The sequence below is a fragment of the Moschus berezovskii genome, chromosome 9 (genome assembly GCF_049115385.1).
Source record: "Moschus berezovskii isolate FMDL1 chromosome 9, NW_MosBer_1.0, whole genome shotgun sequence".
Lineage (NCBI taxonomy): Eukaryota > Metazoa > Chordata > Mammalia > Artiodactyla > Moschidae > Moschus > Moschus berezovskii.
Window position 1 is genome coordinate 42,646,902 of NC_142468.1, and position 14,462 is coordinate 42,661,363.

General features: G+C 40.3%; 1 protein-coding gene across 1 annotated transcript in view; it reads right to left on the bottom strand.

Annotated features, from left to right (window-relative positions):
- SHC4 (SHC adaptor protein 4) overlaps window positions 1-14,462 on the bottom strand; it is a 136,634-nt gene that overhangs the window by 75,855 nt on the left and 46,317 nt on the right. Inside the window, exon 2 of the mRNA XM_088839590.1 lies at window positions 11,888-11,958. Coding sequence (XP_088695716.1) covers window positions 11,888-11,958 — 71 coding nt within the window. The remainder of the gene's footprint in view (window positions 1-11,887; window positions 11,959-14,462) is intronic.

The window sequence follows — 14,462 nt, forward strand, 5'->3', positions numbered from 1 at the left end:
AAAAATTTACTTTTTTGCAGCTTTATTGAGATATAATTGACAAAATCATAATATATTTAAAGTATACAATGTGATAGTTTGATAGCTCTGTATATCGTGAAAGAATTCCCACAATCAAGTTAATGAGCACATCCATCAGCTCACATATTTACCTTTTTTTTTGGTGAGATTGCTTAAAACCTACTCTGTTAGCAAATTTAAATTGTATTATACAATGCAGTATTAGTCACTGCATTAGTATGCTATAGTCACTATGCTATACATTAGATCATAAAGGCCTTAATCATCTTATAACAAAAGCTTGTTCTCTTTAACCAATAGCTCCCCATTTCCCAGCCCTGCGATGTCCCATCCTTTGGTAATAACCATTCTACTCTCTGTTGCTATGAGTTGGACTTTTTATAAAAAGATTCCACACATAAGTGATATCATGCAGTATTTATCTTTCTTTGTCTGACTTATTTCACTTAGCATAATGCCCTCCAGTTGCATCCAGGTCATCAAAACCGGCAGGATTTCCTTCTTTTTAAAGGCTAATATTCCATTGTATGTATATACCGTGTTATATATCATGTTTTGTTTATCCATTCATCCATCAGTGGATACTTGGGTTGCTTTCATCTTGAGTTTGTGAATAATGCTGCTATGAGCATAAGTGTACAAACATCTGAGTACTTGCTTTCAATTATTTTAAATATATACACAGAAGTGGAATTGTTTGATCATAAGATAATTTTATTTTTAATTTTTTAGGAACTGCCATATTGTTTTCCACAGCAGCTGCATCATTTTACATTGCCACCAGCCATGCACAAGAGTTCCAATATCTAACAACCTTGTCAACATTTAATTTCTGGGTTTTTTGTTGTTGTTTTGGGGTTTTCTTCTAAATAACAGCCATTCTAATGAGTGTGAAGTACTATTTCATGGTGGTTTTTATTACATTTCCCTAATGATTAGTGGTGTTAAGCATCTTTTCATGTGCTTATTGTCTATTTGTGTGTATTCTTTAGAGAAATGTCTATTCAAGACCTTTGCCCAGTTTTTAATAGGGCTGTTTGGTTTCCTGCTATTGAATTGTAGGAGTTCTTTATATATTCTGAATATTAATTCCTTATTAGAGATCTGATTTAAAAAATATTTTTCCACTCCCTTCTGTGGGTAGACTTAGCAACTGTATTTCTTGGTCCTCCTCATGCTCAAATTGCACCTACATGTGACATTGTGCTAATGACGGTGAGCAAAAGGAGCCCTTGACTTCCACATCCTCTCTCTGCGCATTTGACTCTGTCATCCTATCAGAATCCTTCTCAATTGCTTGCAAGCATTTTTTTAAATCACTGTATCTTTGAAGACTTCTGAAAGGGATGTAATTGGCTATTTCATCTCAGATATCTGAGAAGCAAGATCTCAGTCCTAAAGAGGCTGTGAGGAACCGGGGTCAGCACAGCTTGAAACCAGCAGAAGCTGTCGTCATCCACACATACACACACACAACACATGAAACCTCCACAAGGGCTTCCTGATGTCTACGCCTGTGTGAGAGGAAGTACTTCCACTTACATCAGTGCCTGCCAAGGAGGATTTGACTGTCACGTATCATTGTAACTGGTCTCACCGGCTGATAAAGGTCATAAATCTTGACCCTGGGAACCCAGACCCTTGCTGAGGTCTTCACATTCCTTTCTGACCAATGAACAATGAAACTTGCTTTATCCAACCATGGACATTCTGTTTCAGTAAGTATTAATTCTTAGCATGACCACGATGAGCTAAAACTTTAACACTCTTGATGTTTTTCTCCTTGCCACTGTTCTCGGTAAATGTCTTCACTGGGGGGTGTCCCCTGGTCTGGCAAATTAATAAACTCTTTATCCCCGCTCTGGAGTCTTTACTTTGAGTGCCATGTGGGCTGCAGTCCCACTCCTCACTGCATGGTCTCCTCACAAGTCAACACAAACTCACACACCAGATGCTGGAAATAACTCCAAATTTTACACAGATGTACACACGCTTATCCATGCATGGCTATAATCAATCTCATTCATACATTTCTCAGGACAATTAAATAAATGCCATCCTGTCTTCAAACAGATATCTCAGTTTAGCCACCCAGCATGCAGATATTTGACCTCTACAAAATACTCTCCCTCCTGACATACATTCACATTTCTTACAAACCTCATGCACAGGTAAATGTTAATTTCAGCTGCATTTTGGCTCTGCTTTGCATGTAATGGTTGCACACACACACACACACACACACACAAGTATGCATTTATCTCTGAAAAAGTGCCTTTAATGTCCTGCTAAAGCCAAAGAATCAAAATTTTAAGATAGTGAATTAAATTTGCAGAATCAGTGCTCAGAAGCAATAACATTACAAACAGGAAATTAGTCCAATTACAACATCCTCTGAATTATGATCTCTACTTCCTTGCTGCTTTACTTAGTACCAATCACTCATTATAGGCTGCTTACTGTTGACAGTAGTTCCAAAAAATACTACTCTGGGTCTTCTACCCCATGGAATGGAATGTGGCAGATAAATAAACCCCTTATGATCAGTTAGGGAAAATGAATCGAAGACAGGACCCCAAAAGGAAGCACTCAGCACCCATCCTCTAACAGCTCCTTTTCCTTCCCCCACGGGTGGCCATCACAGGAATGAGGCAAAAACCCACCACGAACCACTGTTTCCCAGCTCTCCTGGAGCCTGGCATGGACAGATCCTGTGCTGGGTGCTTTGCACTTAGCCTGGCTGAATTTATTGCCAAGTATGAGTTACATATGTAAAGCAATAAATACAGGAGGAGGACAGTGTAGTAAGACAATGATCTGGAGGGCCCTCCCACCAACAGTGTGCCCTGCCCTTGGGATAAATTATGTCCCGTGGGGATGAACTAAATAGTCCCTCCATGTTTCCTATGAAGTTCTGATCTTCAGAGTTGAAAACCAAGCCCTGTTCCGCCAGCTTCACTTATTGGGTTTACCCTGACGTATAATTTATTCCTTCTATATCAGAGGCAGGTTCTCACCTAGACACAAAGAAGAAGGCATCCTTAGTGGGAGAGGGAAGATTTTTGTTTCTTCTTTGCATGCTGTGAATGCTTATGCAAGGGAGGCAGTGAGCTTTAGGTTTTTGTGAGATAATTTTTTGTGTATCTGTGTGCTTCAGATCAAATTAGGGTTTTTTGTTTTGTTTTGTTTATCCTTGTTTTAAAAATCACGATGAATTGTCATTAGACTTATCATGGTGATCATTTTGAAATGTATGGAAATACCAAATCACTGTTAAACAACACTATGTTATCCTGGTATACACCAGGAATTAACATAATGTTGTAGGTCAATTATACTGCCAAAACAAACAAAAACTCATTTAAAAAAATCAGATTTGTGATTACCAAAGGCCAGAAGTGGAGGAAAGGAGAATTGGATGAAGGCAGTCAAAAGGTATAAACTTTCAGTTGATAAATAAGTACTTGGGAAGTAATGTACAGTATGATAAATAACACTGTCATACATTTTATATGGAAGTTGTTAAGAGAGTAAATCCTAAGAGGTCTCATGGCAAGGAAAATAATTTTTTTTGTTTCTTTAATAAACCTTGTATTTATATGAGATGACAGTGTTCACTAAATTTATTGACAATTATTTCATGATATATATGTCAAATCATTTTGTTGTACATCTTAAACTTACACAGTGTTATATGTCAATTATATCTTAGTAAAACTGGAGAAAAAATAAAAATAAAGAAATTATGAAAGAATAATCTTAAGAAATTAAAGAAAGAACAGCATAAAATAGACTTAAAGAGGAGGAAAGATATACTAAAGCTAGAGGGGAAATAAATGAATTAGAAAACAAAAAATCAAGTAAATTTGAATAATAAAACCAAACCTGGTTCTTTCAAAAGAGAAATAGTATAAACAAACCTCTGGCAAATCTGATTTAAAAAGATCACACACAGATTAGAAATGTAGAAAGCAAAATCACATATATAGAGGCTATTTAAAAATTAGATACAAATACTGTGGCCAACATTTTGTGATAAATTTGAAAAATCTAAGTAAAATACCCAACTTTTAAGGTAAAATTATCCAAATTATTTTACCAAAGGATAAAAACTTTGAAAAGACTAATAAAAAAAAAAGAAGATTTGACAATGGAGGTAAAAGGTCCAGAGAGTTGTTTGGACTAGTACCAAAGACTTTTTAAGTGGTGGATAATTTCAATATTGTTTAAAGTGCTGCCATGCACAGAAAATATGGAAACGTTCTGAAAGCATTCTTATTAGTCTAACCTATTCCTGACACCAAAACTTCATGAGTATAGTTCAAAAGGAAAACTCACTTACTACAAGGATGCAAAAATTTGAAATAAAATGTTAACAATGTGAATGTACCTACTACCTATGATGATATGAAAATTAAGAAGAGTTTATAGCAGGAATTCAATGATTGTTCCATATTATAAAATCTATTAATGAACTTCTCTACAATAAGTAAATTAAAGGGGAAAATACCATGTAACTATCATGACATATTAAAACAGCAGCAAAGAGCAAAGTTTCTTGATTCTTGTTGTGCTAGCCTAAAGTTCCACCTTTGTGCCTATTCATTGTATGACTTTGGGCAACTTGCTGCTGCTGCTGCGTCACTTCAGTCGTGTCCGACTCTGTGTGACCCCATAGACAGAAGCCCACCAGGGTCCCCCGTCCCTGGGATTCTCCAGGCAAGAACACTGGAGTGGGTTGCCATTTCCTTCTCCAATGTGTGAAAGTGAAAAGTGAAAATGAAGTCGCTCAGTCGTGTCCGACCCTTAGCGACCCCACAGACTACAGCCCACCAGGCTCCTCCATCCATGGGGTTTTCTAGGCAATAGTACTTACTTAATCTAAATTTCATTTCCTCATTAGTAGAATGAAAGGTTTTTTGTTTTGGGTTTTTTTTTTTTGGTGGAGGGGGCAGCAAGCTATGCCATGTGGCCGGTGGGATCTTAGTTCCCAGACCAGGGATTGAACCCAAGCCCTCTTCAGTCAAAACATAGAGTTCTAGCCACTGGATCACCAGGGAAGTTCCTAGAATGAGAGTTTTTATTGGAGATTAAATGAGATAATCCTACTAAAATTTTTGAATCCCTCCCCCCAAAATAAAAATTATGACAATAAAGTTTTTATTAGAGAGAGGAATGACTATGTCATCCTTAATAAGGTTTTCATTTCCCCCTTCTCTTATTTCCTCTTGACATTGTTTTCCAGACATCTTGAAGACAAACTATCACTGTGAGTCTTTGCTTTCCTAATCATCTTGTTTCTCTTTTCTATTAGGAAAAACCTTCTCCTTTGCCCTTTTACATAGACACTAGATTATTAAAAATTAAGATCTGGTCCTAAGTGGTTAAATGTCTGGGTGAGAATTTGTGGAGGAACAATAATAAAAGCCATTGGAAGGGCTCCCCAGTGACTAAATCAGAAGTCAGAGAAGCCTGCTAAGAGCTTTGAAAAGAGTATAATCCGGAACTGCCAACACAGTACATGGCCTCCTTGTCTTTCTTTCTCTTTTTCTCTTCTGTGAGTATTTTCTATGTTCCAGAGGTCTTGTGAATTCAACCCCCAAACAATTGGTAGAAAGATCCCTCATAAAGATAAGAATTGACTCTATTTTTCTCTTCCGTTTCAACTGCTGACCCAAATGTTGTTTGTTAACCATGGATCCTCCTTTATTGTCCAGAACTTCATACTGCTGTCTCTCTATTAACTGGAACAGTGTACCAGCAAGTATAGAGATGGGAAGATGAATTAACATGGACAGGACATCAGACTGAACACATCTGTTTATATCCAGAACAGCAATTAGCTACACCAGTTTATCAACATCCACACCTGATTAACCTTCTGCTTGATGATGAATGTCAGGAGATAACTGTGGGCATGGTTCAGGCAGGAAAGAATCCACCTGCAATGCAGAAAACCAGGGTTCCATCCTTGGGTGGGGAAGACACCCTGAAGGAGAATGGCAACTCACTCCAGTATTCTTGCCTGGAGAATTCCATGGACAGAGGAGCCTGGTGGACTGCAGTCCATGGGGTCGCAAAGAGTTGGACATGACTGAGCAACTAAGCACACACACATAGCTGTGGTCACACAAAATGAAGTTCTTTCTTTTAGAATTCTACTTGGTCCATTGAACTTTTTTTCCTTAGATTAAGTAGGATTATGAGCTAAATGAAACTCAGTGACTATGTGACATTGAAATTTTAAACAATTTGAACCTGACTCAACAGTTATGTAATAATAACATCCAGGACAATTGATAATAAAGCAACTTGAATAGTAGCTGAATGTGAAAATATATGTAAGCTGAAAGAAGAAAGGAGAGGAGATAAAGAAAAATGTAGAGAAGGAAAGAGTAAATATTTGTGAAGTAATGTGGAAACTAAAGGCTTTATGGAAAGTGAGTCACTCTCACGCTTCCACAAATCTGCCTAAAACACAATCTAAAATGCCAGAATCTACAAGGAATTATTGACACATCTACAAGAAACAATATCCAGATATTATCCCCTTGGATCTATATATTATTCATACACTGAATCTTCATGGCAGAGAAAAAATAGTCTTTTGCCATTTATTAAACAATAGGAAAATATAGACTTACAAATTCATAAATATTTTTTAAAGATAGAAATTAGGAGGTTGGGATTAACATACACACACTGGTATACATAAAATAATCAACAGAGAACACTCCTCAGTACTCTGTAATAAACTATATGGGAAAAAGAGCTGAAAAAGAATAGATATATGTATAACTAAATCACTTGGCTGTAAACCTGAAACTCACACAACATTGTTAGTCAACTATACTCCAATATAAAATTTAAATACAATAAAAATAAAAGATAGTAACAAAAAACCAGATATGTGACGGGGGGAAGGATACCAACTATTACAGTTCTCCTGCAGAATAACCTAGCAATAGGTTTCAAATGCCTTCAAAATACTTATATTGTTTGACCTAGTTCTAAACCTTGAAGACATTCAGTTCAGTTCAGTCGCTCAGTCGTGTCCGACTCTCCGCGACCCCATGAATCACAGCACACCAGGCCTCCCTATCCATCACCAACTCCCAGAGTTCACTCAGACTCAAGTCCACAGAGTCGGTGATGCCATCCAGCCATCTCATCCTCGGTCGTCCCCTTCTCCTCCAGCCCCCAACCCTTCCCAGCATCAGAGTCTTTTCCAGTGAGTCAACTCGTCACATGAGGTGGCCAAAGTATTGCAGTCTCAGCTTTAGCATCAGTCCTTCCAATGAACACCCAGGATCGATCTCCCTTAGAATGGACTGGTTGGATCTTCTTGCGGTACAAGGGACTCTCAAGAGTCTTCTCCAACACCACAGTTCAAAAGCATCAATTCTTCAGCCATCAGCTTTCTTCACAGTCCAACTCTCACATCCATACATGACCACGGGAAAAACCATAGCCTTGACTAGACGGACCTTTGTTGGCAAAGTAATGTCTCTGCTTTTTAATATATTATCAAGGTTGGTCATAACTTTCCTTCCAAGGAGTAAGCGTCTTTTAATTTCATGGCTGCAATCAGCATCTGCAGTGATTTTGGAGCCCCAAAAAATAAAGTCTGACACTGTTTCCACTGTTTTTCCATCTATTTCCCATGAAGTGATGGGACCAGATGCCATGATCTTTGTTTTCTGAATGTTGAGCTTCAAGCCAACCTTTTCACTCTCCTCTTTCACTTTCATCAAGAGGCTTTTTAGTTCCTCTTTACTTTCTGCCATAAGGGTAGTGTCATCAGCATATCTGAGATTATTGATATTTCTCCCAGCAATCATTAAGCTAAGTGAAATAAACCAGTTAGAAAAGGACAGATACTATATAACTCTATCTATCTGAGTTACCCATAGCAGTCATATTCATAGAGACAGAAAGTAGAACTGTGGTTGCCAGGGCTGGGGGAGGAGAGAATGAAGGGTTATTATCTAATGTACAAAGTTTCAATTTGAGAAGATGAAAAACTTCTAGAGAAGGATAGTGACAGTTGCACAACAACATGAACTTACTTCATACCACTGAACGGTATACTTAAAAATTGTTAAGATTTTATGTTATACATATTTTACCACAATTTAAAAATGCTTATGAATATTTAGCAACAGGAAAAATGGTCAACATGGGAGAAATAGAATCAAATATTCTTCAGATTGCAAAAATCACTGTAAGCTCATGTAAGAAAGAAAAGATCAGAAGGGTATTCCAAAGCAGAAAATGCTAGTAGACGTTATTTCCAGGTGACATTATGAGTGATTTTCTTTTTCATATTTATCTGTATTTTCTAAGTGTTCTAAATAAACATACAGTATAACTAGAAAAAGAAATTAAAAGCCCACCCCATACATCTCTGTCCTCTTACCCTGCTTCATTATTATAGTAATGGCACTAATTACTGCCTGAAAGTATATTGTATATTTATTTGCTTCCTTGCCATAGTTTGTTTCTCCAGCTACGATGTAAGTTCTAAAAGATCAGCGGTGCCTGTGTCCTTAATTCTTGAAAAGTTTTTGGCACTTAATGAACACTCCATAAATATTTGAGTGAAGGAGAATAAGTCAATGAATGGATGGATGAGGGAAAGAACAGAAAAGCAGTCATCCTCAGGTATGGACAGTGGCATTCCTTCGTACTGTGCCCCTCGACCAAGCTTCAGGGGTAGTGACCCTCTTCCTCCCATCTGTAACTTCCTCAGGATTGCAGGAAGGGCTTTCTCCAGATTAAGCATCATCAGAATGAAATAAAACCTGAAATGTGCCCAAATTAGGGTTAAAAGTGTAGGAGGTAATCTAGAAACCTCTTACTTAAAGGATAGTTGAAGGGTCTGATACGGTAAAAGAAAAGTGAAAATATAGCCATTTCCAAATCTTGGAAAGTAGTCAGGTGGAGCCATGCATTTATTCCATAAATATCCATTAAGCCTCTTCCAGGTGCCAAGAACTGAAATAGGCACCAAGAATATAGGGTGGGTGAGTGGGGAAGAATGGCAAACCACTTCAGTATTCTTGCCTTGAGAACCTTGGTGCCTTACCTGTTTTCTATTCAGGTGAATAAGTCAAGTGCCTGTTGATTGGAATCTGCTGGTATTTTTTTAAGAGTGTTTTCTCCTTGGGCTTGCGGGATCTTAGTTCCCCCAGGAGGGATCAAACCTGGGCCCTTGGCAGTGACAGCGCAGCATTTTAACCGCAGGACCACTATTTCAAGTCTTGAAAGATGATGCTGTGAAAGTGCTACACTCAATATGCCAGCAGATTTGGAAAACTCAGCAGTGGCCACAGGACTGGAAGAGGTCAGTCTTCATTCCAATCCCAAAGAAAGGCAATGCCAAAGAATGCTCAAACTACCGCACAATTGCACTCATCTCACACGCTAGTAAAGTCATGCTCAAAATTCTCCAAGCCAGGCTTCAGCAGTATGTAAACCGTGAACTCCCAGATGTTCAAGCAGGTTTTAGAAAAGGCAGAGGCACCAGAGATCAAATTGCCAACATCCGCTGGATCATGGAGAAAGCAAGAGAGTTTCAGAAAAACATCTATTTCTGCTTTATTGACTATGCCAAAGCCTTTGACTGTGTCGATCACAATAAACTGTGGAACATTCTGAAAGAGATGGGAATCCCAGACCACCTGACCTGCCTCTTGAGAAACCTGTATGCAGGTCAGGAAGCAACTGTTAGAACTGGACATGGAACAACAGACTGGTTCCAAATAGGAAAAGGTGTACGTCAAGGTTGTATATTGTCACCTTGCTTATTTAACTTATATGCAGAGTACATCATGAGGAATGCTGGGCTGGAAGAAGCACAAGCTGGAATCAAGATTGCTGGGAGAAATATCAATAACCTCAGATATGCAGATGACACTACCCTTATGGCAGAAAGTGAAGAGGAACTCAAAAGCCTCTTGATGAAAGTGAAAGAGGAGAGTGAAAAGGTTGGCTTGAAGCTCAACATTCAGAAAACAAAGATCATGGCATCTGGTCCCATCACTTCATGGGAAATAGATGGAAAAACAGTGGAAACAGTGTCAGACTTTGTTTTTTTGGGCTCCAAAATCACTGCAGATGCTGATTGCAGCCATGAAATTAAAAGACGCTTGCTCCTTGGAAGGAAAGTTATGACCAACCTTGATAGTATATTAAAAAGCAGAGACATTACTTTGACAACCAAGGTCCGTCTAGTCAAGGCAATGGTTTTTCCCGTGGTCATGTATGGATGTGAGAGTTGGACTGTGAAGAAGGCTGACCGCCGAAGAATCGATGCTTTTGAACTGTGGTGTTGGAGAAGACTCTTGAGAGTCCCTTATACTGCAAGGAGATCCAACCAGTCCATTCTAGAGGAGATCAATCCTGGATGTTCATTGGAGGGACTGATGCTAAAGCTGAAACTGCAATACTTTGGCCACCTCATGCGACGAGTTGACTCACTGGAAAAGACTCTGATGCTGGGAAAGGTTGGGGGCGGGAGGAGAAGGGGACGACGGAGAATGAGATGGCTAGATGGCATCACCGACTCTGTGGACATGAGTTTGAGTGAACTTCGGGAGTTGGTGATGGACAGGGAGGCCTGGCGTGCTGTGATTCATGGGGTCGCGGAGAGTTGGACACGACTGAGCGACTGAACTGAACTGAACTGAACTGAGTGGGGAAGAACCAGACTTCATCCGTTTAAATCCTGAGGGAGTACCAAAGATCAGTGAGAAGTTTGGAAAGATAGATTTGAATGCATTGTAAACAAGAAAGTCTACAATAGCCTTTCTTAAAGTTCATTTCATGGAACCCCAAAGATACATGGAGTGTTTATTTATGTTACATAAGAAAAGAATTATGGGGCCAAATAAATTTAGAGCATCTTGACGAAGTTAACACTTTTTCACCTACAGCACAGGACTTCTCAGGGTCTTTAATACTGTGACTCTCCTAAAGAGCATACGATTCCTTTCCCCAAATCTTTTGGTGAAGAGGACAATTTTTCCAGGCCTCGAATTCCATGGGATGAGCATCAAGAAAAGTTATCCTCTCTTCATAATGGGAATGGTGACCAGCAACCACGGAAGCAGACAGGCACTGAGGACTGCACACTGGCACACACACCACAGATGCCCAGGGCTTCATTCTGAATCATATTGATTCATATCAGTCCAGTCTTCTCTCTTTATGCCCCTCACCTCACGATTTTCCCAGTTTCCAGGCTCAGCACTGTGATTCCCCTTTCCACGCCTGCTTTGAATACGGCCTTAAAGAAACACACCTTGTGCTTCTGCTTCTGACTTGCACTCTGTGTAATAATAACTCTGGTTCTTTCCCTAAGCTTCCTGGGGCCACTCTGGGTAAGGCTCCACTGGTTCAACCCTTCCATCCAGCTCACTGTACGTGGAGGAAAGAGACCCAGAAAAGGAATAGACAGCTTCTTGTGTCAGGGATGCCATAAATGGGACAAGCTTGGGCTTACTGATTTGAAAAGTTTTTCCTCTTACTTTCAGAGACTTCTTCAACAGGTCTGAGATCCTATAATGTCCTGTTTCTAGATATTATTTTAAATACTTCTAGTATCTGGGAAAGCAGGTATTTCTCTGACTGTATCCTCTTATCAGTTCTCATATGAAATGCAGATACTTTGCTGCACAATTGAGAAATCCTTCACATGATGATTCAGAACCACTCACAAGGTCACTGGGCTTTGTTCTACCTTCCAGCCTTACGAATAAAAACCCTCGGTGCCTTTGAAGCCTTGCATGAAACTCCAGCAGGGAGAAACTCTTGTGACTTTAGACTATAACCCTCCAAGCTTGTCAGATTTTTGTTCTCTTACCTTGTAACTTGGGTTCTCATTCCAAAATCCAGTGACCTCATTGATTGCAGCACTTCAATACAGCCCATGTACTGGAATAAGAGAAAAAAAAAAGAACAAGTAGGAAAAATGGCACAAAAATAGTTCTCAGCTTCAGAGGTGATTTCCTGGGAAACACCTAAATCAGTTCCTGATACCAAATTACATTTGCACATTCAGCCTACCATTGATATTCTTGACCATTATTGGACACATACCTTAAGCTTCATTTCAGTTATAAAACATCAGCTAAATCCAAACTATTAATATGGTATCAGAAAAACAGCTGTTATCCCTGACAAATGTGAGCTCAGGGATATGAGAGCTTGGGCTCTGGGGCTAGCCTGTGTGAACTGGAATCCTGGCTCTGCCAGTTATTAGTTATGGAACTTCAGCAAGTTACTCAACTTCTCGGTATCTCAGTTTTGCCACTAGCAACACAGAGATACAATTGTTGTGAGAGTTTAATTATTTAATTATTTCCTAAGGTATTCTAAGAGCAGCACATGGTACACATGTATGCTCAAATATTAGAGGAAGCAAAACTAAATGTGAGACAAATAATACAGAAATATCAGAAATAGCAAGTACAGAAATATCAAGTATTCTAGGGAGATAAAATAAGCATGTAAATGCAGATAAACCCAAAGCTTAGTAACATAAGAAGATCCTACTTTTTGCAACCTCATTTATTCAGAGGATTCAAGGAAAGAAAAAGGCATGTCCTACACCAGGAAGGAGTAAATCTAGCTTGAACATGGAGTACTGGAAAAGGCACTGAGGCTCATAAAGCTAAAAGACAGTTATATTTAATGTGGCAAAAGCAGGAGCTGTGTTAGGCTGGTGGAAAGAGTGTCTGGATTACTCTGTGTTTGAGAAGCCTAATGTCAGCAGCAGTATGAAGGTGGGCCAATAGCAAGGGAGTGAGTGAGGATGCTCCTGTAGGGAAGTAACAAAAGCTCACCCCAAGGAGGGATGGTGGGAAGGACCGGACAGATTCAAGTGACATCTCGGAAATAGATACTACACGATTCGGCAGTTGATTTGATCTAGAGAATAAGAGAGAAGGATGAGTCAAGGATGACTCAGACGTTTCCACTCAGGGTAGCAGGAGCAATGGTGATTCCATTAACAGAAAGAAGAAAGCCAGGAGAGGGGAAGATGAGGTGATTTGGGACCTGTTCACTGAACAACGCTGGTGGGGTATGCAGGAAACAGCAAGTTGAGAGTTAAAAACTGGATTCTGGAATCATGGAGAGGCATTAAGCCTAGGGAGGCAGGCTTAGTAGTCACTCATGTAGCTCTGCCTGGTGAGGCAGTGGGAGTAATCCTCTTAGAGCCTCAGTTGATGAGTGAGAGTGTTTTTCTCTGAGAATGAGCTCAGAAATGCAATGAGAGCCAAGTGGTCTGATTGAAAGTGATCTGTCGGCTCCTTGGAAATGATCTGCTTCCTGTTTAGCTTTCCCCTGGAAGCCTTTCCAGCCTCCTTCTGCTTGTGAAAAGATGGCAGGAGCTGGAGGTGCCTCTCCAGACACTCTTGGAGTATTTCTCAGCGAATTCTGTACGTTTCGCATCCTAAGAGCAGGTCAGTGCACCAAGTGTTGTCTAGAGCCTCATGTAGGGGAGAGTTTGCTGGTCAAGACAATTGCCCCGCCATTCTCCGCCAGATTCCTGTTCCTCACACTCTTCATGGGAGCTCGAGTATTGACACCTAAACCCTGTGTTTTCTGGCTCTGCCCCCCTGCTCCTGTGCACTTTGCTGCCACACTGGCCTTCCTTCTATTCCTCAGATACAGCCAACTCTTTCCGAACACAGGGCCTTTGCACTAGCTGTTCCATTGCTAGCTCTGCCTAGATCCTCCCCACCGCTTCTGTAAGACTGACTCCTTTTTATCCTTCAGGTTTTAATTCAGATGTCCCTGCCTCAGAGACCCTTCCTAGCAGCCTTCATTGCAGCCCCCCCATTTGTCATCATGCCACTGACTAATAATCAAGTTTACTTGTTAACTTGCTTATTACCTGTCTTCATTCCCTTGACTGTAAGCATCATAAGAGCAAGGCCCATGATCACCATAGAATTCCCAACACCCCAGGATAGTGCCTGGGTCACAGAAGGGACCCAATAAATACGGGATGAAAGAGTGAAAGAGGGTTCTACTGTTCAGCTCCAGCAGTAGTTTAAAATGAGCAGAGGGAGGTGAATTTCTGTTTGTTCTTTCCATCCTGGAGGATGAGGAAGGAGTGTAGCAGAACTGAGGTCTCAGAAAGAGACTTTAGGGGAAGGTGGGGGAAAAGGGCCTGACTCCCCAGGTGTTCCAGGGGTGGGGAAAACCCTGAGTGATAAAGCTGATGGGAGGGGGAAATGAGGCAAAGCATGTAAGCTGGGGCAGAGATGCTCTGAGGCTCAACAGCTCAATGAGGGAGGGTGTCAAATGGGGCAGTTCTCAGCCCAGTGACGTGAGTCACCGACCGTGGGATTCTGGTTAACAGGGGAAGAGGTTTTTAGTGGAGAGTAGGAGAGGAGGCGGAGAAGGCAATGGCAAGCCACTCCAGTAAC